The following is a 25,193-nucleotide window of genomic DNA, read 5'->3' as shown; positions in this document are numbered from 1 at the left end:
CAAAGAGATACAGAATAAACATAATTCTTTCACAAATACCACCACCCTGATAAAACTTACCCAGCATGATATGAGCATTACGAAAAAACAACATAAAGGAGGTGTTTATAATGGACAATTCTTTTCTTCCAGAAATTTATTTTGTTCATTTAAGCTTATCAGTATTTTAAAAAAAATGGCTGAAAACAGAAATTACTACAAACTGCTTCAGAGGGAGCACAGCGTTTGTGTCTAACATCCTCTCTGGCTGAAGACTAGTTCCAAAATCTGCACACACATACTCACACATATTCTCAAAGTTGTATTTCTTTAGTAAACAATTATCTAAATTACTTCAGTGAAAAAAATGCTTTAAAATTTTATTTGGTACGAAAATGGTGTTCAACCAACTTGGAAATACCCAAGAGAAATCAAATAATCATAAAATTGCTGATGGTGGAAAAGACTTCTCAGGCTATCAAGTCCAATCATCAACTCAGCACCATGTTCACCTCTAAACCGTGTCCTCAAGTGCCACATCAACACACCTTGTGAACACCTCCAGGGATGAGCACTCCACTATTTCCCTGAGCAGCCTGTGCCAGGGCCCGAATGCCATTTCAGGAGAGAAATTTTCCCAAATATCCAACCTGAGCCTGCCCTGGCCCAGCCTGAGGCCATTCCCTCTCCTCCTGTCCCTGTTCCTGGCAGCACAGCCTGGCCCCCCTGGCTGTCCCCTCCTGTCAGGAGCTGTGCAGAGCCACAGGGTCCCCCCTCAGCCTCCTTTTCTCCAGGCCGAGCCCCTTCCCAGCTCCCTCAGCCCCTCCTGGTGCTCCAGACCCTTCCCCAGCTCTGTTCCCTTTCCTGGACACGCTCCAGCCCCTCAAGGTCTCTCTGGCCACGAGGGCCAGAACTGGACACAGCACTCGAGGTCCCTCAGCAAGGCCAGCACAGGGCACAGACACTGCCCTGGGCCCGTGCCCACACCAGGGCTGGCACAGCCCAGGGCCCATTGGCCTCTGCTCCATCTGGGCTCATTTTTAAGTTCTGTCCCCAGCACCCCCACAGCCTTTCCCAACAGGGACTTTCAGCCTGGAGCTGCAGGGGGTTATTGTGCACAAAGCGCAGGCATCTGGCACTTGGCCTTGTTGAGCCTCACACCACGGGTGTTGGCCCATCAATCCAGCCTGTTTGGGTCCCTCTGCAGGGCCCTCCTACTCTCCAACACTGTCGGAACCCAGGACATTGCTCTGGCTGACCTGGAGGACTCGAGACCCTGGCAAGCAGCTCAGAGACCTTGGCACAGAGTCAAAGACACCTGTGCCTTTGATTTTAGCCCATGGAAACAATTACCAACTTTGTGTGAAGATTTATAAGCCCCAAGAGTTTCAGTAGAATGATAGTTAATTTGTCACAGGGTGAGAAAGTAGAATTTTGGGGATTTAGAATGGGGGTTCAAAAGGCAAGACGGAGGAATCTGGGTGTGTCCTGTCCTCCATCCTCTGCTGTGATGGCGACACTTATGCATTGGTTTAAAATAGAGACAGACTGTCTAACATAGGTGATAGGTATTGGGAAATTATTGTAAATAAAGTACACGCAGTTCTTAGTATAAAAAGCTAACACCACCCCAAGGGCAGTCACTGTGCCACAACCCGACCTGCTTGACAGATCTCAGCAGGTCAGGGAAAGAATGTAACAGATAAGAGAAAATAAACAACCTTGAAAAGCAGAACCAATGAATCTTGACTTCTTCAGTTGTGGAGCTAAGAAAAGAGACTCTCTAATACCTCGGGAGCCATTTCAACCACAGAAACCCAAGACCCAAAATTTTCTACTGCACTCAGTAATAGCTGAGCTCATAAAAAGTAAATGTACAGTCCTTGAACACCCTGGTTGTGAAAGCTTCTGCCTTCTGCCTGTGAGGAGCATGACTGTTTCTCATTTCACAGCATGGGAATTAAATCTCCATAGTACTATTCCAAACTCCATCATTTGCTATCAGTGAGAAAAACATCATCACTCTTTATATTAGAAAGGAGTTAAATAAATCCCAAATCCTAATCCTTTTGCTGGATTAGTCTCAGCATCAAGTCCACAGTGGACACATTTATACTTTTATATATTTCCCTCTGTATGCCTGTCAACTTACAATGAAGATCAACATAACATTTCATGCTAGTCTAGACCCAGAAATTTCTGTAATTTGTCAGTTCAGCCCCCCTGCTTTAACTAGAAGTGGATTACTTCATCTGAGACAGAGAGTTTAATATCCCACAAGACTAATTCACAGGTCATGTCAGTTTTGCATAATGTTATTACAGAGATAGAATGATTCCTGATTTTCAAGACCTGGTAACAGCCAAAGGGCAAATAACACAAGTGTCTTTGCCTGGGGCATTTGTAATGTGAAGTCATTAATTTCACTCCTTTCTTCCTTTTCAGCATTGACTAAAAGGGATTATCAAACCTTGTGGCAGGACAATTTAATTCAGCAAGCAGAAAACACAGGGACAGTTTTGATTCTGAGTTATAAGTTGTAGGGCACCTTCCAGATCATTTAGCTAAGACTGAACTTTCCTTTCAATTTAATGTCCTACTTTGCAACTTTTTAAGTTTAAAACTTCTTTTTAATTACTTCTAAATTCCAATGAATTACTATGGTTAAAATTCCTTTTTAAGTGATTGACATTTTACTAATCTCATAGAGTGGGAAAATGACCATCACTTAAAAAATTGAACAGTTTGGTTGTTTATTTAGTGGTTTTGATTGTTTTTGTCTCTCTGAAAAAACAAGTGCCAGGGAGTCTGATGTATTACATTGATTTCTAAGACTTCTTCATGGTTTGGGTGCCAAGGAAACACATACCCAAGTCACACAGAGCTGCTACTTCAGAATGTGTAAACAAGCACACATTTGTGCTCACCCAGGCCAAGGAGTCAGCAGTAAAAATAGATATAACCATTACTTCATCAGGCAGAATCTTAAATAAACAAACGTGCCTTTGAAGTCATCCATGTGAGAAATAGTTCTACTTAAAGGAACATCATATTTCAAAGGCAAATACAATAAAAATATCTTCCAGACACTACACAAGGCCTGAAACAAAACATAACAACAAAAAGAAAAACATATATTTTCTTAAAATGTGTAAAGGCAAAGGTATCTAAGGAACAAAGCAGTCCTAGGCGAAGAGCTCAAGAACTCCTTTCAGATTCTTTGAAAGTTTGGAATTGTGCACCACCTCTAATGTTTATCAAACATATATTGACAGCTCTGAACACCATCAACACATGAGCACATGGCAGACCTAGAAATGAAGGTACAGGTGGAAAATCTATAGCATATGAATTTCCCATTACATTATCACAGAAGGAATCTCTAGAAAGCTGAGATTTAAATGAAGAGCTTCTGTAGTCACACACATACCTATTTTTTTCTGTACCTTGTCAAGGCTAATTTCATTATCTATATCCAGAATCATATGCAAAGACTGAGAAAAAAAATGGAGCAAAGTCATGGTAGCTCCTGTATGAAAAATAAGTTTCATGGTAATGAAAAGGAAAAAGAAGTTTCATGGTAATGTGTTTCAGTTACAGATTCTCAGAAGTCTTCTACTACAGCCACAGCCAAAATTTAACGGACAAGTTTTAGGCATAATCTAGAGTTCACCAAAAGCATGAGAAAAGGCAGCAAGATGTGACAGAATGTTTCTGCCATAGGCATTTTAATACAAGGATCTAATCAGGAAAGACCTTTTGGCATAGTCAGGGTTACAAATCTTTTCTGGATGTCTGATTCATGAGCAAATGTCCATAGCGAACTTCATTAATGGCCTTGGCCAAAGGCTCCTATTCAGACACCAGACTGCAGAGGATATAAGCTTTTCTTTCTAAACAACAGTATTCTTCTCCCTGCAAAAATGTGAATCATTAACTTATTTACTCATCTATATCTATCTTTACATTTATGCATGTATCTCTACATTCATACACATGCATATCACAGAATCACAGAATTTTCAAGACTGGAAGAGACCTATAAGATCATCTAGTCCAGCCGATGTTCTAACTGTTCAGCTAGATCATGGCAGCAAGTGCCACATCCAGTCTTTTTTTAAATTCTTCAAGGGATGATGCCTCTACCACCTCACTGGGTAAATGATTCCAGTTTCTGACCACTCTTTCTGTGAAGTATTTCCTTCTTACTTCTAACTTACATCTAGCTTGACGCAACTTGAGACTGTGTCCTCTTGTTCTATCCGTTGTCGCTTGTGTACAGAAATATATACTCATGAATATATAAAAACACATGAATTCTTATTCACACTGATTCATTCTCACACTAAGCACCAATATTTGGGCTCTAGACCATCAGTAAATTGACAAGAACCATAGTCTATATGTTTTCCACTTATTCTAATTTATCAAGCCTGTTGATTTGCTACCAGAAACACAGAATCTGCCAGTTTGGAAGGAATCCACAAGGATATTTGAGTCCAGCTCTGGGCCCTGCACAGGGCACCCCAACAATCCCACCCTGTCCCTGAGAAAGTTTTCCTGGAGCTCTGGCAGCCCTGGGGCTCTGCCTATTCCCTGAGGAGACTGTTGAGTGCTCACCACACTCTAGAGAGAAGAACTATTTCCTAATATTCAACCTAAACCTCCTCTGATACAGCTTCAGGCCACTCCCATGAGTCTTGTCCCTGGCTATAAGAGACAAGGATCAGCATCCATCTCTCCTCTTCCCCTCACAACGAAGTTGTAGCTGCATGAGGTCTCCCTCAGTCTCCTCCAAGTGAACAGACCAGCTTCCCCTCAAGGAAAGCCCTCCTTTGGATGCTCTCTAATAGTTCAGTATAATTTTTTTATGTTGTGGCAGCCAAAACAGCCCCCACCCCTCGAGGTGAGGCCACCCAAGAGCAGAGGGGGACAATCCCCTGTGCTGGGCATGGTGTCCCCAAGACAGGGATGTCCCTCCTAGCTACCAGGGCTCTGCTGACTCAGATCCATCTGCCATGGACCAGGACCCCCAGAGTATTTCCCACAGTTGCTCTCCAGCCTCCTGTTCCCCACTCCATACACAGAGCCAAGGTTACCCTGTTCCAGGGGCTGTCACAGACATCTTTTATGAAAAATCTTTTCCTTAGGATTTTTCCTCTTGAGAAGCTGAGAGGCCTCAGGAACAAAATGCAAACATTGATTATCTGCTGCTGTGGAATGCAACAGGTGGATCTGTGATTAGTCCATGTTGATTGTTTCTAATTAATGGCCAATCACAGCCCAGCTGGCTTGGGCAGAGAGACTGAGCCACAAGCCTTGGTTATCATTCTTTCTTTTTCTATTCTTAGCTAGCCTCTGATGAAATCCTTTCTTCTATTCTTTTAGTATAGTTTTAATATAATATATATACTAAAATAATAAATCGGCCTTCTGAAACATGGAGTCAGATCCTTGTATCTTGCCTCATCCTAATACCCCTGTGAACACAGTCACAAGGGGCAGCATCTTCCTTGTTAAAGTCCATGTTTGGTGATTGCCCATCTCTCTAATTTGTTGAGGACTTTCTGCAACACCTTTCTGGGGCAATCAAACAGCTCCTCCCAAGTTTTGTATCATCTGCTGAGTATCCCTTCCAGTCCTATGTCCAGGTGGTTAATGGAAACATTGGAGAGCTCAGGGCTGAGGATGGAGTCCTGTGAAACCCCACTGGTGACAGGTTGCCAGTCTGATGTCATCCCAGTCACTATCACCTTTTGTGCCTGACCTGTGAGCCAGATGCTCACCCATCTCATGATATGTTTATCCAGCTGTGGGATGGACATTTTGTCCAGAAGGATCCTTGAATAAAGTCTGGAAAGTTTACTGAAATCCAAAAATGTTACGTCAACAGGCCTCCCTTGATCAGTCAGGTGGGTCACCTTATCATGAAAGGAAATCAGGTTTGATAAGCAGGACTTTCCCCTCATGAAGCTGTGCTGGCTGTGACCAATGACTGTGTTGTCCACCAGGCGTTTTTCAATACCTCCCAGAATAACCTTCTCCATAATTGTACTAGGCCCTGGAGAGCGGCTGACAGGACTATAGTTTCCAGAGTCCTCCTTCTTGTCCTTCTTAAATATCAGCAGAAAGCAGAACACTTGCCAGATTTCAGGTAGCTGGGACCTCTCTGGATTTCCAAGACTGCTCAAAAATGGTCTTGCAAAATTTTGCGATGACTTCAGCAGCTTTTTGAGTATTGTTGGATGAAGCCCACCAGGCCCCATAGATTTGTAGGGATCCAACTGGAGCAGGAGATGCCTCACAAGTTCCGAATAGACTGGAGTTGATCATTCTCATAGGCAGAGTCCTCCAGCTCACAGCAGTGAAACTCTCTGGGTCCATCACCCATGCTGAAGACAGAGGGAGAGAAAGCATTTAACACCTCCACCTTGTCTCTGTCCCACTTTGTGAGGTGACCATCCTCATCCTGGCATGTGCCCAAGGTATTTTTACTCTGCCATTTGCCATTAATCTATTTGAAAAAACGCTTTTAATTTTCCTCCACAGTTCCAGCAACCTCAATTTCAGCTGAGCTTTAGCTGCACAGATTTTCTCCCCACAATGGAAAGAAGCATCTCTGTATTCTACCCACATCATCTGACTGCTTCCACACATTCCTTTTTAGCCTTATTTCCAAGACAAGTTCCTTGTTCAGCCAAGCAGGTCTTCCACCTCTTCTGTTTGATTTCCAGCATGTGGGAATTGCTGACCAGCAAAACTGACCAGTGCTGATGGGCCCCAGCACCTTTAAAACATTTTTCCAGGGGACCTTGCTCACTAGTCCCCTGATCAGCCTGAGGTTGCTCTCCTCATGGCCAGAGCTGAGGTTTTGCTGGCATTTTTCCTCCTGCCACCAGAGATTTTAAACTCAAAAACTCCATGTTTGCTGCGGCCAGGATGGCCCCAAGCTTCACTCTGCTCACAAAATCCCAGCTGCAGACACACAGGAGATCCAGGAGGGCATCTTTCCAAGCTGGCTCTCACAGCACCAGTTCCAAAAAGCTCCAAAAGTTCATCCAGGTGTTTTTAGGGCACAGGTGGTGGTAGTCCCACAGAAGGTTTTAGGTTTTTAAGTTTTTAACTTTTAGGTGGTCTCACAATGATAGAAGGACTTCTGCCCACCTCATCAGTTGTCTGGACTTCTAGTTCCAGAGCCTCATGCCTGGTGCACCCCTGCTTGTCAGATTCTGAGGAGGTGAGGAGGAGGAAGAAGAGCTTTATTCCTGTTAGGTGCAGGCACTGGTTTCCAGCCTTCATCTTCAACACACCCTTGGCTAGTAGGCTTTTGACTAATTACCCTGCAGGGCTGTGAGCTCCCCTGCTTCTCCACTTCAAGGGAGGCCTGAGATTCCTGAGAGTCTTGAAACTGAAGCATCTCTGAAAATAATCAGTCTCTTGCTTGTTTGCTTGAATCTAATGTATTCTGCTTTAATCACTTGAACTTATTAATTATTTTTAAAATTTATTTTGCATGGGAAATACATGAAATGCAGACAAAATGCCATGTTCTGTTTGTTAATGCAGGTTATCAGACTGCTTATGCTGTGCAAGGTTTAGCCATCATCATCATTATCAGTACCCAGTATTTTCTGTAAATGGCTAAAGATGCAGCTAAATAAAATGCAATTAGATGTGACTTGATAACAAACCAATATCTTCGTTTAATTTCTATTATTAGAGCATACATATATCAGGAAGCAAAGATGATATTGTATTTCAGTTCGTAGTAAAGCATCCAATCCATTCTATATTAACTATAGTCAAGAACAGTAAGGAAATAGTTCAGAATTAGCTGAAACACAAATATTTACTTTAGATTAATCAATTACATTTCCTCAGTACTCAGATTCTGCTTTTTTTCTGAATATTTGGTAGTGTCTGTTCTGTTTTGATTTTAAATTATGTCACTTATAAAATCAAAACCTCTATATGTGCTTTTCCCTCAAGAAATTAGCATTCACTCCTCAAAGCCAGTTTCTATCTCTTGGATAGAATGGATGCATGTGAGACCTGCATACACAACTTCTAAATTGCTGATGGGATCTGTGTGTGCATTTTTCATAGCTCTGTATATATCAAATTGTCTGGTCAGTAACAATATCTTCTCTTCTCAAGCTGCATAAATAAAGTAGAAATTGAGAGTATCAGAAGATGAATTGAGATACAGAGCCATTAATGACCTTAAGAACACTGTTATCCATAACAATCATATTGGGATTCTAGGCAGAATCGAGCAACAAGACATTATTTTGAAGTATTGCTTTTCTTCACAAGGGTCTCTGCTGGAATGAAACTGTAGCTACAAAAAAAAAAAATTCACAACCAGCATAATACTGTGAAAACCTGTAGAATGAATCAATCCGAGCTACAAGACAAGTAAGATTTGGATTCAGAGATATTGACCACAGCCTTAACTTAATGATAGTAGAAGAAAATGACAAAAATTCTTGAGTGAGCACATTCAGTGTCAGTTGTTCTTTTTCCTGCATGGAAAAGGCACAAATGCCTTTCTATACAAAGAATCACACACCCCAATCAATATCACTGGCTTTTTATACCGAGAAGGTTTCCGTACCACTCAGTCATTTTTCTCTGCATAAGGTACAAAGTGCCACCCATATAGACTTAACATATAGTCAAAAAGAAAAACCTGAAAGCCATTCTGTTTGGAGACAGCTACTGCCCTAGCAGTAAGAGAAAACAGCAACATGGCGGTTCAAACAAAAGCACAGAGGATTTGCTTCAAGTAATAAAAAAAATTAAATCCTTTTTTTCTTCAGTAACTAAAAGAAATCTTAGTAATTGTTTTCTCCTTTATGAAAGTCATCAGCGTTTGATATCCTCTACATCTTGAACATCACTGATAGTACCAGCAGGGATACTGAAACAAAGATGAAAAGGAAGGGCAATGAAAGAACAAAGACCAAACTAACAAAATGTCTTCAAAGAATTAATGAAAATGACCTGATTTCATGTGCAAAATCCTGTCAGACTACCCTGCTGACTGAAGAATGTATCTGTTATTAGTGTTAAACAGCTTTTACACTACTTCAGTGATTGCATGAAACCATTAAGTTACAGCCTCTATTATACTAATTTTTTTAGGGCAACTTAAATGATTCATGAACTCACTAACTGAAATGATGACACACCATATTCTCTAAATAAATGTTCTTTGTTCTTGGGAAACATATCAGTAGGAGGTTTGATCTAATAATTATCTTTAAATATTAGATTTTGAAAGAGAGTATATTCTGGAAATAGATTATAATAATGTTTACAAAAAATAAGATTTGCTCTTCTCTTGCCATTTGAGTTTCTTTAGGATCTTTGATTAAATACACAGAACAAATAGGGAGAAATACAAAGAGAGATTGTCAAAACACAGACTCCTGCAGTGTATTATGAAAAAAAGATATACAGAAGGCAATCTTGGCATCAATAATCTCCTTTGTTGCCAAGCTGAAACATGCTCATGTTCTTGTCAAGCTGACTCCTGAGAACACTCCTAATCCTCCTGGCACAGCCAGCACTGCTCCCCAGCACCCTGCCCAGTGCTGCCCCAGCTCATCAAGAGGAACTCCACCCTTCCTCTGAAACCCAGGAGGGTGACATTGTGTGGAGTGAGGGGATATGGGGTAGGTCTGAGTCTGGTCCCAGGCCTTTGGGATCTGTAGAATTGGGCTCTCTGATCAATAAAGTCTTCAATAATTGAATGACTCTCAATAACTCTCTTGATAAATAACTGAATGTTCTGCAGACCCTGTAGGAAGCCAGAATCACTTAAAAAAAACACTGTGCCTCCATGGGCTGTCATGCTTTCAGAGACTCACAAAAATGGTTTGGTTTGGAGGGGCACTTAAAGTCCATCTTATTCAGCCCCCTGCCATGGGCAGGGACACCTTCCACAATCCCAGGCTGCTCCAAACCCTGTCAAACCTGGCCTTGGACACTTCCAGGGACAGGGCCTTTTATCCAAGGCCTCCAAACGTGGGCTGATATTGTGGAGCAGTCTCAAAAATGAGCTTGATTTCTTCTTTGTTCCTGACTAAAAAGTGCTTTCCTTCACCAGCAGCACATGACTTCTCTGCCATGCTAGTTTAGAGATGTCAGAGAGCTGGAAAAATGGGGTCATTTTGGGAATCAGAACTGCCTGGCTTGTTGTGATTATATTGCAAAAGTTCCATATTATTGTCTCCCTATTGCAAGTGTTTTATACCTCCTTGATGGTTCTCCTAGGCAGCTCCTCGAAGCTCCAGCTCTTTTCTCAGTAGCCAACAAACTGCAGCTCCCCCTCAACCACCCAACCCACTCTTTCATAGCACCCTTCTTCTTATTGGTTACAGCTGTGGTCTTTAAAGTCAGGTCTCCTCCTAATCTTTAATAATTAGCCCAGCTGCAACTCATTAGGGGTAAGATTACTTTCTATACTACCTTTATTTTCTTATATTCTATGCCCCTAGATTCCTGTCCATGTCTGAGCCCTTATTTCTGTCTGCCCTTTTCCTGGGACACAAGTACCCACCAGATCTCAGGCTTTTTCATTGTTGCCCATGGAAATGTCATTTATCCATGCATGGCAGACCCCTTACACAACTGGGATTGTGAGCGCAGACCTAAACAAGCGTCCAGTCTTTATCTTCTCCATCTTTCTTGTCTCTGATATCCATCTTTGGAGTCCCCTGTTTGCCCCAGTGATATTGGAGACAGCCAAACCCTCCTTCACCTTTGTGAACCTCCAGTCTAGGGACTTGTCAATCCGTTAATATTCTGGCTAAACTAAACTAGGTTCTGGTTATAATTCATCTGAAAACATGTTCTAAACTTTTCTGTTATGTATGCATGGCTTCTCAGTTTAAATTTTCTCTTATTTCCACCTTTTCACAAGCACGTACCCTCCAGAGAATTCCCTGGATAAAGAGAAAGAAACTAATATCATATTGATATTATATAATCTTGATAACAGGAATTGCTAATTGTAAAACATCATGGCCTGGTATGTTTTAGGCTCTAAAATTAAACAAAAAATTCTTTCCTATGAAAGGGGTTTGCATTTGGAACAAAGGGGTGGAAATTCAATGATTTTGGAGGATGTTATCCAGGTATTTCTAGACCTGGAAATATGGTCATCTAAAGTTTTAATTTTGCTCAGGCATGCGCTTATTCAAGCAGTTTCACCACACCAGTTATTTAACTGGTGCCATGTTTTTCTATGTCCAGCTATCTAGAATAAGAGAGGCTGTTGTATCACAATCCAAAATCAAACTCTTTGATGTTTTTCATATCCAGACATTCTTAACAATGTACTGGGCTACAAATATTATATTTCTAGTGGAAATGTATCAACTCAAAATCCCTAAAACTCTCTTCAAGCTCTTCCCTCTTACCAGCCTGTGAGCCCCTGAAATTCTAAAGAGGATTTAGTGCATTCTCAAATCTAGACTTTTGCAAATATTCTGATGATGATTCACCTGATTTCTGTACATTTTATCCACCAAGTTGAATGGAATAATCCCTAAAGGAACCAATTACAACACAGACCAGAAGCTATTTACTGATCGAGCCAATTGCTGGAAAAGGCAGAGATTTCTGGTTTTCCTGTTATTCCCATTAAAACACCTGTATTGAAACCCACTTTTGGAAGACCTTTGTTAGTTCTTCTCCACACTTTGAAATTCCAGATTAATCAGTTCAAATCACTCTCAGGAAGAGCACAAGGAAATGTTATTCCAGATTGACTAATGTTGGCCCTATTTAGGTTCACACACAGGAGTTGAAACATATTAGTGAGCGCCCTGTTACAGTCTTGAGTCTTGCTCACTTTGCCCTATGGGTTCAGAGGATTCAGAACACAGGAGAGGAACCCATTGTGTTCTTATCTTTAAGTTGATAGCATTATCTTCAAATGCTTCTATTTTTGTAGCTGTTGATGAACACAATCACTTTTAAAACAACCTCTAAGGGAATCTTCTCAAGCTACATGAATGCCAGGCTGCCAAGGGCAACTCACTGCTTCAAGGGATTCCTTTCTTTAACATTTTGCAGAGCAATACTGGGCACTTGTTAGGTGTAGTTGCCCCAAAGGATGTCAATGGTCACTAAAACTTCATCCACTTGTATCTGCATCACATCATAAAACCCTTTCCTCCTAGGGTTCTGTAACTTTGTATGTCCCAGAATTACTTTAATGATTAGGAACCTTTTCTCAAGAACCAACCTAAATTTATTCATAGCCAGTTTATACCAATTCAGTTTTGAGACAGTAATGGCTTTTGGTTTAGATAGCTCATCTTACTTTATAATATGTATTCTGTTGGCAGGAATTGTATCCTCTTTCAACTCTGTTTTTCCCCCTCTAAATATTGTTAAGTATTTCCACCTTAAAAGAAAGAGTGAGGCTCTTTCTTCCCCTGATTTTTCACATCTGTTTCAGGTTTTAAATCATTTTGCTTCAACAAAACTCCACACTATCCCTGAGGAGATTTCCTCAAGACCTTATTTGATAGGTTGAATACTTCCCTATCTCTGTAGAAATTACCTCTTCTGATACAATGTAAGTTCTTTGCATAATTTCACAATCACTCTTTCCATCCTGGTAACCTCTCTGTCTCATTTCTGTTTGGATTTAAATTCCTTTGTCTGGGTAGCTGATTTACATAAGAGGCACAGCACTCCTTTTGTGTATTAAATAACGAATTATAAACTTGGTTTTCCTTGCCAAAATACTTCTTGATGCTAACTGCTGGAGCCACCTTCCATGAAATGTTGACAGAGCATTCCCATGGCTTTAGGGGTTTTCAGCAGCCATCCAGGTGCCTTCTTGGTGGTTTTCTTCATAGATCAGTGATAAAGAATACCACCAAAAACTGTGCCAATTATTAAATTTCCTGCAGGAGGGTATTTCCTTTGAAGCATTACAGGGAATAGAGCACTGCCATAATAATCACATAATCAAAACAACCAGCCCACAATTTCCAACTTATTACAATGTTGATAACCAGTTGTATATTATTTAGTGTTCTGCAATATCAGATTAAAACTTATTTCATATTTATTTGTCTCTTTCCACTCTGTTCTGTAACACTGAATACTCCTGGCCTTGGAGAGAGCCAGCTTGTTTGCCCATGAACATAACTGAACCTTAATTTATAGAATAAAACATGGGTGGCAGATTATTTTTCTGCTGGTACATTCCCACAATTGATGCACTAGTTGGTTTTATCACATGATTGTTTGATGCTACAAAAGCCATTCATGGAGATCAGAAAAAATGTAACTTTTATGCTTAAAAAAAATCTGATAAAGACCTCCTATTAGAAATTGGGCTCAGTTAATCAGTGTGTTCCTTGGTGCAAATCCTAGGCTTCATCCCAATAATTTATAACAGATTCATGGTCAGATGAACACTTGTTTAGAGTGACCACAGGGTGTGGATACAAAGCAGTTGCTTTTTGCCTTATTAGCATGCAAACAGGGAGCTTTAAGCTGAAAAAGGGTAAATGTACATTGGATATTTTTCCCTGTGAGGGTGGTGAGGCCCTGGCACAGGGTGCTCAGAGAAGCTGTGGCTGCCCCTGGATCCCTGGAAGTGTCCAAGGCCAGGTTGAACAAGGCTTGGAGCACCCTGGGATTGTGAAAGGTGTCCTTGTCCATGGGATCTGAGGGATCTTTAAGGTCCCTTCCAACACAACCAATCAGTGATTTCACGAAAACAGAAAATTGAGTGATCAATTTTCTTATTTTAGCCTAAAAGTCTGACTGCATTAATTTTAAATGGAAACAGGTTATGTAAAATAAGAACTGAAAAAAGTAAGCCTACTGAGTATCATTAAAAACAATTGCCACATGTGAAATTAAACTTTAAAATCAGTCTGTCTCCTGCCACACAAGTGACAGAAATAAAAGAATTAGCACAACATTGTTTTACTCAATAGCTGAAAAATAATGACAATGTATCCTTCGAGTAAATTCCATTTTAATATTCTTTGTTGTTCTCTCTACTGGGTGCTTTTCCAATTTCTCTGTCCTATTATCTGATTTTAATTATTCTGTATCTTTCATGGGCTTGCAGTGCATGACCTCGACCCCATTTAAACCAGTGTCAAACAATGGTACAAGACAAAGGCCTTTGCACCTGTAACTTTGGTATTTACAGGAAAATGCATTACTTAATATAACCAAGAGCAGAATAACATGTATTCTCTGCTTTTTAATATGATTTTGATTAAAATAGAGAATGTTTTTAATGAGGGAATGAAATAAAATCTTGTGATATTACAGATTCCATCAAGATTTAATTTTTTTCCACATCATTACCGCCTCTCCTGAGACTGCAAATGGAGGGGAAATGAAAATACCATTCTAGTCACTGAATAATTGTTCCACTGTTGGAAAGCAAAAATCAGACAGCAATCTCATGCTGAAATCTCCTGCTACACACCTTGAACTATGACATGGAATATGGGCAACTCACTGCTGGCTTTATGTTATTTTTATTAAGGCTGTTTCATTTCTGCTAGTTGTAGACAAACAGTCCCAGTGTGAGGTTGTTCTTCCTAAGTTGGTTCCCATGGGCAGCAGGACTTGATGGGTTTTGGCAGAGAGATACAATTGGTCATCTCTTGGGTCAGCCTGGAGACCCAGGAGGTGAGCTGCTAATGCTCAGAGCCCTGTTGGTTCTTCTGGAGCCAGCCCCTTTTAGAAGACAAGCATTCCTTTAGGTAACCTGCAGCCTCTTGCCACATTTGTGCCATTAAAAAAGAAAAGGGGTCCTCAGTCATTTTCTGTCTGACCCCACTGTGCTACCAACATCCTGCCAGGAAGGGTTCAGATGGGACACAATCCCCTGGAGTCCCTCACCCTACACATCTCACTCATTCTTCACCACATAGATTTTGAGCTGGCATGGATTTAAAATCAAGGAAGAAGACTTTCCTTCATCCTTAACCTTTAAATTTCAGGTCTCAGGTGTGTGGTTCAAGGGCTGAACTAAGGGCTCAGGGACTGGAGGGGCTCTGTTAGCACCTTTCTCCCTGGTTAATTCAGCTGAGTCCCTGCAGGCAGGGGCTTTCCTCCTCCTTACCTCTCCCTTCAAATAAGGACCTGGCCCTGAGGGATCCTTTCCATTAGGTAAAAGACAGGTGAGGGAATGAACAGACAATAAGGCTCCAAGTCCTAAAGAAGCAACAGAGAGTAAATTTACAGTGTACGGCTTCTAACAAGGTCACGGTGTTCTGCACTGCTCACTAATGGGACCATATTTTACAGGGAAACTTTACAATAAGATTTGTTTTTGGAGGTTGAATCAAAAAAGTACAGCTTGTGGCTCTTTTGGCTTCCTGGAATAGGCAGAGAATGGAACTAAAGCTGAGAAACATTTTCTGTGGGATTGTGTAAATTAAAGTCAATTGAAACCTATGCACAAACCCAAATAAATATTAGCAGTGTGATTACAGATCTGTGAAACTTAACAATGTTGCTGTAATGATGGCTGAGAGGAAGAAAATTCTCAAGGACCTGATTGTAAGAGCTCAAATGAAATACAATTCCATCTTTCATGTTTTAGCAAGATAATTTTGGTTCAGTTTTGACTAATACAGAATAATGGGAATAAAATATGCTGCCTCAGTCTCTGCATTATTGGCTTTACATTATTGGTCCTGACAGCTGGCTTTTAAAATGCAGTAAATATTGGGCAATGCTGTTCTGTTAAGACAAGCCACTTCATCAAGCATATTTCCAAATCACACTTTATTTTCAAAATGGGTTTAATTTCTCTGTAGATCGCAAAGGAGCCCACTGCAAAATTGACCTGCGACAGAGTGCCCTCTACTGCATGTATTTGGGAAAGGAAAATAAAGCCAACTCCTTAAAAATAAAATCTTTACATGCTGAGGCCCGCACTTTTGTCACAGGCTACTGGACACTGAATTAAATATAATATACATATAGACATATAGCACTCTTACCTTCTTCTAAAGGACTAGGGAATAATACAACCTCTTCTGTGCTTTTCAGTGAAATCAGTGTGTGTCTTCCCATACCAACATGGTCTGTGTTTGTAGTATGGACAGTTATTAAGGGAGCTGAAAATCTGTCCTGTATTGCCCTGCTGCCCCACTTGCTTTTGGCTGTTGGGAGGAATTCATCACAATTTGAAGTAAAAAGTCTCTCTGCTTATAGATTTATTTTCCCAGTCTTTAATCTCTCCTGGTCTCTCATTTGTCCTTCAGTCTATTTGCCATTAGGTCACTCATATTAGACTGAGCTCCCCTTTTCCTGCCCATATAATATTGGATGCTTGATAATATTGGATGCTATTGAGTTACACCCATTGCACATGATTGAGGAGATATTTCACCAGTGCTGTCTCAAAATAGAGACTTACAGGTTACAAACATTTCATTGAAGCAATTCCACAGCAAAGCCCAAATCCTCAAGCAGACCTATACTTTTGAAGTCTTCCTTTTATTTTTCTTTACTTTGGGCCAGCCTAATGCTGAGATTTGTGATGGACCAAACTACCTGCAACCTCTGTTAAAATTCACAGTGGCTCTTATCACTCGATTCCTCAGAGAAGCAAACACCCCTTTTCAAAGCAATGGCATAGATAAACATTAAATGGCATAAACCAACATTAAACATTTTTGAGTCACTTTTGAAATGCCCTCCTTTGTACCATGAAGTCTGTTCTTTTAGCAGTATATGCAGAGCCACAATTTCATTCTTAAAACCTCAGCTTAAGTCCTGATGAGCCACACAGAAAGCAATTGATGCACGATCAAAGGTGATCCCTCTGCAACCAAAGGTGGTGTTTGAATCCCTAGCACATTTTTGACCATATCACTAGGACACAGTAGAGGTAGGCAGTAAACAACAAAGTTTTTCAGAACAACATAATCAATTATCAAAAGTTCTTCAAACAAAACAGATACAACACAAGCAGCATTCCCATAATACACAGTGGCCTTGCATATATTTCAGCAATGAATTTGGTGTCTATAGATTTGTTCCCACAACTGAACCTTTCCCTTAAAGGAAATCCTTATTGATAATTTACAACTTCTAAGGATGGCATCTGTGTAATTGCTTTCCCTTTGCTTCATACCTGTAAATCTTGTATCTTGTGCTAAATCCCTGTCGACTTCTGTCCACAAAATCAGTGTATTCCTGTGAGCGATGGAAGGGTCCCTTATCAGAGAGGAGCCAGTCGAAGGGGCTTGTGGCATGCTGATCCGAGACAGCAGCAACTGCTAAAACCCAGCAATGAAGACTCAGTGCTATCCACTCCCATAGAGCCATCAGAGAGAACAATTCAGCACCAGCACTGCATCGCCATATCATGCTTCCACTGGGGACTTAGAGCCTTCATTCTCTTAGCTTTCCCTCAACACCTAGACAAAATACACAGTCAATTAGATAAGCACACACTAGGCATCCCTTGGAAGTAGAAACAAGTTTCCTTTCTTTCAGCTTAAAGAGATAGTGGCCTCCACTTTATTATATTTTACATTAGCATAAACCCCACTAGGCTAGTTAACAGTGGAGTGTTTCAGTATTTCAAATGCTGTGAAACTAATGTCTTCATTAACATCATCAGTGATAATATTTACTGTTGAAGGGAAACCTTCACAAATCATCAGGGGAGGGATTGTTGGGGGTTTTTCCCATTCATGCTAGTCATTAATGAAAAATATGCAACATCAGGTTCTTGACTGTTAGCAGCAGTACAAAAATCATTCAGCAATGTCTGTACATAATCATGATGTACACTAGTACAAAACCATTCAGCAATGTCAATACATAAGCTCACAGTTAACACATTGGACAGAAAATAAGTGAGATTCAGAAGACCCACACTGCTTTCTCTTGGGAAAATTGCATGGTGGTTTGTCTTCACTGCAAAATGTGGTTAACAGAGACAGTTCCTCTGTCCAAAGCAGCATCACTGGACAGAGTGACTGCCCTGACCAAGAGTTCTGGAGCTGCCCACAGTGCTGAGCTCAAGTGACTTACACCAACTCCAGATGCTGAAATTTTGGGTATCCCTAACAGCAGCATTTTACTTTCAGTCCAAATTGCTTCAACTCAGTGGATCAGCCTAGAAACACTTTTTTTTAGCACGTAAAAATGGTGCCTAAACAATTTTTTTTTGTGTCCTGTCACAGATCAAGTATTGATTGCATCATGTAGGAGCTCAGTGAAGACAAGCCACAGCTTCCCTCTGTACCTCAGACCCATACCTGTGGAATGGGCTAATATTTCTAATATCCTGCAGAGATTTAATTGAAGCATCTATGCATGATCATGAGGCTTTCAGAGATGAAAAAGGTCATGTTGATTCCTAAATTTATAGAAGAATTCACTTCCAGTTTTCAGTCTAAGTTGAAACAGCACAGAATGAATTAAAATACATGAATGTGAGAGCTTTAATTTTTCTAGCTGATGAGTTTACAGGGAATAAAATGCTGGATTTACATTCACTCAAATCAGCACTCATCATGACATTTTCACCTTTGCTAGGGTTTTTGGAACTTGGTGGGAAATTTTTCCTTCCTATCAGTAAACTGGTCTGTAAGTGAACCCTAAAAGATGGATATTTCCAACAGAACAGTCCTGCAACTGAACACCCCCATCCATTATAATGAAAATTGTGTCACTGAATAAATTTGCTCTGTGCATATATGTGAGATATTAATATTCTCAAGAGCCTACAGGAAGCTGACTGCCTCCAGGAGAGCACAGAGGTTCTTGTGAACCAACAGGAATTTACAGCTGAAGAATATAATAACCTCTCTATACAACCAGATAAATACTCAGGCTTTATGTGGTGTAATTGTTTGTAACATGATTTGGACATGATTCTGCAAACAATAAATGTATAAAGAAAGACCCTGCTCATATTTCACGCTGAGCATGTACCAAGACACTGAATTATAACCATAAACAGTTACAGCCATGCTGTTGTTTCTGGCCATAAAACACAGATTGCATTAATTTTATAAATCCTTTTGAAATTAAATTCCAGGAGTCTACAACAGAGACCTCTCAAACTTTTATTTATGCTCCCAAGCCATCACTTCCATGTAAAAAGAGTCTGCATATTGAAGTTTGAGTATCGTATTCCTAGGCTGGTGGTGTTTTGGGGTTTTTTTCCCCTTCAAATTCATGTATTTTAGATTACTCCACTGCATAACCTTGCTCCCACTGTATGAGACAGTCTGCACAGATTTGAAGCAAAACTGAAATGCAATAGATTGCTCTACTGGCCCATAAAAGCCATAAGGATCATTTGGTTGCCGTTTCCTGTTAAAAATAGATCAGTATAAATGAAGAAAACATTCCTGTCACTTTCAGACAGGCCAGACCAGCCTTTACATCATGACAGAGTGAAAATCCACAAATGCTTTTGTCTCTTTTGATCATTAATCAGGGAAAAATATATTGCACAGCATATTCATTCCCTTCCATCATCATTAGCACAGACAGGGAAGATGCTGGTCATAATTTTTGACATTATATGAAGCTACAGAAAGTATGTCATGAACATTTCAATTTCCATACCTAGTGCTGTATTAAAATTTCTAACTTTTCCATTGAAAAATTCCCATACTTGATTAAATGAGAAGAGATAGGAGTTTGCTTTTTCAGTTACTTATTAACACTAAAGTGTTTCAGGCTGTTAAACTGTAATGATGACTAATTGAGTCCCTTTTGAATTCAAAATGATAATATTAGGATTGGGAAATTAATTACTGTGTATATGTAGCATCTTCCTAACACTAGACTAAACCAGAACTTGGAAAGGAATAGTGGAAGAGCCAGGAGTTTATTTTTGGCTTAATGCTGCACCTCATGGTGTGCCATAAATTAAACACTGGCAAAACACCTGCAGAGGACCTCTGCAGGCACTGAAGAAAATAATCTTGGTTTAAAGATCTCCTTGTTTTAAATATCTATGGAGGTATATTCCAAAGGAGCATAAATATACAGGAGAGAAATAAGGAGAGAAAAATCATGTGTGCATCTGTAACTGGTATTTATGCACTTGTGTCTGTTGTCCAGCCATTGTAAAATCATTCTGCATTGCATTAATCCTCATAACACCCCTAGGAAGGAGACTTTAATAAGCAAGGACCAGAAGCCTGAAAAGATGACTGCTAAGGGAGGGGTTAAGTTGTTATAGGGATCTAAATGTGCGTTTCCTATTATAAGATAATTTAGAAAATTCCAGCCAAAGGATTTTTGCAAAGCTTACAGTATGAGAAATATCTAAAATTTTTGAATATTCAAATTCTCTAATTAATGCAAATGCCCTGAAAACATTTTCTAAAGTCTGTTACAGGCATATGGAACACACAAAGTTTGCAGTTACAAAGCCACAATAGAACTCCAGGTAAGAACAATCTGTATTAAATTTGTGGTAGATAAAGGGTGGGGCATGGCAAACAAAAACACCTGTTAAGTAACAGCTGGGAGATTTTCAAGTAGAGAAGACATTATACAGAGAGCAAATAATGCAATATTTATTCTCTGATAAAAACTGTCATGTCAACAATGGTCTCTTTGAAGTGCTGGCTTAAAGGACAATTCTCAGGTATAGATGCTCTGCACATTTATTTTCTGTTATCCCCATGGTTTCACCCAGCTGCCACTTGTAAATGCTGCTAAGCTTTTGGTCCTTTTTCTAAATTCTGAGGTTAAGGTGAGTTCAAGAAGCAACACAGGCTAAATTCTTCTTTGTTAGAAATCTATTGTCTCTTCCCTGGCATTAGTGCAGCAGGAATTTGACTCAGCATCTTTGGGGAATACCATAGCTAAGTCCTAATTCTCTTGAAAATGTAAAAGTTCTGGAGACTGGCAAAATCCATGTATTTACATCATGTGGATGTAGAGCTGGCAAGAGCAATGCAAACATTTTGGCCACTGGGACAAATTTCATCAAGCTTCAGCTGTGAACAAGAGAACAGGATGTCTGTGGTCAATTTGTTGTCATCATATGGTAGGGAAAACCCCACCAAACTCAGTCTTTTTAGGTAAATTTTTAAAAAAATATTAAAGTTGTGTATAATTACATATGGTATTTCATGGACTCACTAAGACACTGAGCTAAAATAGTGCAGATTGAAGTGTCTGCTTGATTTGTGGGTTGAGCTTTCTTGCTTACAGAACATTAATTAATGAACCATGTATACCAAGATGCACAGAATAATATAGAGCCAGCCCAGATGTGTGCACAGCAATGCTGAAGAAAACAAAAAAATCAGTAAGTTTAAATTCTTTCTAAAATGGAAATTGTTGAAATTTTTATGAGAGGGGGAAAAAAGTCATCTATTGTTACCTCAGCACATGTAATCTTTTGTTTCCCAGGACGTGAGGGTCAAGCTAATACAGATTTGTTAATTTACAGTAGAGATATAGCAACTAAATTGGTCATTTTTGGTTCACTAGTGGAGTAGCCCTTTATGCAAGAGTCAATAAAGTTGATGTTATGCATCACCAGTAACTTTTTTGGGCCACATCTACCTGCAGTTCTCAAGGATCAAAATAAAACAACTGTACAAATGTATAGACATTTTTGATAAGATCAGGTTTGGGGTTTTTTCAATATTTCTCTCTACCCTGGAATCTGAGAGATTTTTCTGAGACCTTGGTCTGAGATCCCCTTTTGTCAGTGGAAATGCAGAAGACCAGGGTCTCTCTGAAGTCATTTGGTTTTTATGTTCACTTGGACTCCAAGAAAATGCTGATTTATCCCAGCTCTCCATGGAAAATTGAGAATCCTCTGTGCCAAAGTGGGATTCTCCTGGCTGTAATTTCCCATAATGATGAAATAAAAATTTAAGACTGTTTTTATCAGATATGTCCTTTCAAAGGAAAGTAAAAAATAACAACTTCCTATAACATTTAGAAAAATTTTAGAAAATTAACATATCTAAGATGGTGCTTTTTTATGCAAAACACAAGGCTTGGCTTTCCTTGAACTAATCAAAATATTAAATACTACTTGTATATCCTTTAAAAATAAACATACAAAGAAAAAATATTATAACAGATGGTGGGGAATACATCCAATTCTGTTTGTAGGCAGTTGGATTTAAGAAAGGTCATAATTTTACCATTTATGAGGGTTTTGGTACTCCATCCCTCCATTACTTACAAGCCTTAGGGATTTCAAAGTTACTGCTTTTGATCAAATGCAGTACATGGTGTAGCAGAGTACCCTTCATATTTCTTTTAGATTGCACATCATGGAAAACAGGAATGGAGCAAACCTTTTGTTTTCTAGGTATTACACAAAATTCTCAGGAATGCTACAACTTTGAATCAATAGCAAGACGCAACATTTTATTTACTGCAGGTGGATGGGAAACAGTAAAACTCAGAGAAGGCAAGTCCAGATCTTTTTTTAAAAACGTATTTTGACACTGAAAAATGGAAAGACATTTTACATAAAGAATAAAGTAATAGTCTGTGTCTCAGAGATTGCTGTTATCTGCTGTAAGTCCTTGGGTTTATCACTTCATGTGTCTCTGCTTTCCCTTCCCTGTCTGAATTGTGATGATCACATTGCCCACCTTTGCAAAGCACCACAGGACCTCCTGTGTTATCATCAGGGATTCTTATTCTTCCTTCAAGGAGCCATTTTTCTCATGCTAACAATTTTTAGTGAATGAGACCTGAGGAGGAACCTGCCCATGGAATTCTCACACAGCCCAGCTGTGAAGCTGATGGTGTGCTGTGGGAGAAAAGAGCAGAAAGGGCTAGAGAGGAGAGCAAAAAGCATCTCAGGTGTGCTTTGCTCTAGGCTTAGCCACCACACAGGTTCTGTTCTCCAAAGGAAGGTACTCAAATCTGTTGGGGAAGATGAAACAGGAAAGCTTCATAGATATGATTGCTTGGCAAAAGATTTTGAAAATATAGAAACTATAAGCAAGATTTTTACAGTTATTTGGTGTGAGTGTATGTCTTTTTAGGGTATTTTTCAGCAGTTGCTTAAAATATGGAGAGCAGATACTACTGTCTTTTATTGCTTTTCACAATTCTTTTGTCTCATGGGTTGGGTAGCTACTTGTGTTTTAGGACTACTGGTTTCTTGTCTGAATAGCACAGGCATAGCTAAAGAATTTAAACTTTCTTCTTTGCAAATTTGGCATCTGACTTTATGTTAGTTTGTTAGTTGAAAATTATCAAAATATTTCTGGGAATTTTCTAATTTTGGGATTAATCAGTATCAGCTAGAGAGGAGAGCAAAAAGCATCTCAGCTGTGCTCTGCTCTGGGCTTAGCCACCACACAGGTTCTGTTCTCCAAAGGAAGGTACTCAAATCCACAGAAAAAAAACATCTCCCAAGCTGAATTTCCTGAAGGACAGCAAAAGGACCTGTGAACTGAGGTGGGCTGCTCAGTCCTGTGGTCACAGCCAGCTGTTGGACAGAGATGAGCTCTGCTTGAAGTCCCCCCAGATGTCTGGGGCAGGAGCAAGAGACCAAGAACAGAGAAAGAAACAGGGTTTTTTGGGCATTGAAGTCACTGTATCACAGGGTCACAGAGCTTTGGGTTGGAAGGGATCTCAAAGCTCAGCTCCTTCCAATGCCAAGTGGCCCAGGTTGCTCAGAAGGACCAGGGTAGAGGATGGTGAAGCCTCCCTGCCACCAGATCTGACCTCATAAGCTGCAGGGGACAGCGTGTGACACTACAGAAAAATTAGAAGGCACCCATGTAGACAAGTCATATTGTCAACATGGTTTTCCAGGGGGGGATTGAATCAGCTTGTTCTCTGGTGGTAATTCTGAGCTACAATCATCTGGGAAAAAATCTGAAAGGAGAAATTAATTCTATGTCTAACAAGCTTAGGAGAGTTTTACATTCCAGGCTTAAGAATAAGTCTTCATATCAGTTCCCAGTATCAGTTTTGATTAAAGGCACTCTAAATCAGCACCTTTTCTTTATTCAAACAGAGCTTCATGCACTGCCAGATTTTAGCTTTCTTCTCCCCTCTCAAAGAGAAGACCCCTGTAACTATGTCCTCAACAGTCAAAATAAAGAACAAATAAGATGTCTGATTTTTATTTTTTTTAGGCAAATGAAGTGGAAGAAACATCAAATGCCTCCATGGAAAGAGAGAATTTATGTCAGCCCAACCTCTGCAGCTGTGCTCGGGTCTGTCTGGAATGATGGAGTGTTACAGCCCTTGCCACAGAGCCTGCCTTGGTATTTGCCCTGTCCCTGCAGAATTTCACTCCTGCAAATGTCTGTGAGCCTTCAGCTGATGTCCCCATGTGATTTTGTCACTCCCCAGTGCAGCAAGTGCCAGCCTCCTCAGCCCATGAGCATCTGCTGGCTGCCAGGCGTGCAGAGGTAATTGCTTCAAAGTCTGATATTTGTAAAAGACCTGAATTTTTTCCTTTGCTGCCCAAATCATGATGTATAAATCCCCTCGGGCGCTGTTTAAATCTGTTAATCTAAGTTCATCCTCCTGTGCAAATGGATCCTTATGTGTTTTAGCTGATGATGTCAAGCAGCATCCCCAAAATGCCATTGCAGTCTTTCTGCCTTAATGAGTGAATCTGTTTCTACAAGGAGCTCATTGAGGGGAAGATATTACCTGTCAAAGCTTTGAGAGCACATAAAAGCCTCAATAGCCTTGACCAGGCTTGTCAGGGTCCTCCACCCACCTCTGGCTGACCAGGGCCTCCAGGACCTCCAGTCCCAACTTGTGTGGTGCTGGTGGGACTGTGGAGGTGAATAATTGAAAGGGAGAAATCATTGAGCCACAGAATGGTTTGGGTTGGGTTGGATCACTTAAAGATCACCCAGTGCCAGCCTTGCCATGGCAGGGACACCTTGCACTAGCCCAGGGCACTCCAAGCCCCATCCAACCTGGCCTTGGACACTTCCAGGAGCAGCCACAGCTTCTCTGGGCACCGTGTGCCACACTCACAGGAAAGAATTTGGTCCAATATAAATCCTAAATCTATTCTCTTTCCGTTTAAAGCCATTCTCCATTTTCCTTTCACTACATGATCTTGTAAAATCCACTCCAGTCCTCATTGTGTCCCAGTTCCTCACCTTGAAATGGGGGCTAGCACCTAATTCTTGATAGACAACAGGTACCTGTCACACAAGGAGCTAAAATGAAGCTGATTTATGGAAGCCCTGGGTTTCTGACCA

At 40.3% G+C, this 25,193-nt stretch overlaps 1 protein-coding gene across 1 annotated transcript in view; it reads right to left on the bottom strand.

Annotated features, from left to right (window-relative positions):
- Nucleotides 1–25,193, bottom strand: part of LOC131560121 (BMP/retinoic acid-inducible neural-specific protein 3) — a 199,023-nt gene that overhangs the window by 163,462 nt on the left and 10,368 nt on the right. Inside the window, exon 2 of the mRNA XM_058808788.1 lies at nt 17,129–17,414. Within this exon, the coding sequence (XP_058664771.1) occupies nt 17,129–17,364 (236 nt within the window). The 5' untranslated portion in view covers nt 17,365–17,414. The remainder of the gene's footprint in view (nt 1–17,128; nt 17,415–25,193) is intronic.

This window comes from Ammospiza caudacuta, chromosome 7 (assembly GCF_027887145.1).
Source record: "Ammospiza caudacuta isolate bAmmCau1 chromosome 7, bAmmCau1.pri, whole genome shotgun sequence".
In the NCBI taxonomy this organism is placed as follows: Eukaryota; Metazoa; Chordata; class Aves; order Passeriformes; family Passerellidae; genus Ammospiza; species Ammospiza caudacuta.
Note: the sequence above shows the minus strand (reverse complement) of the source record. Positions and strands in the feature narration are given on the sequence as shown.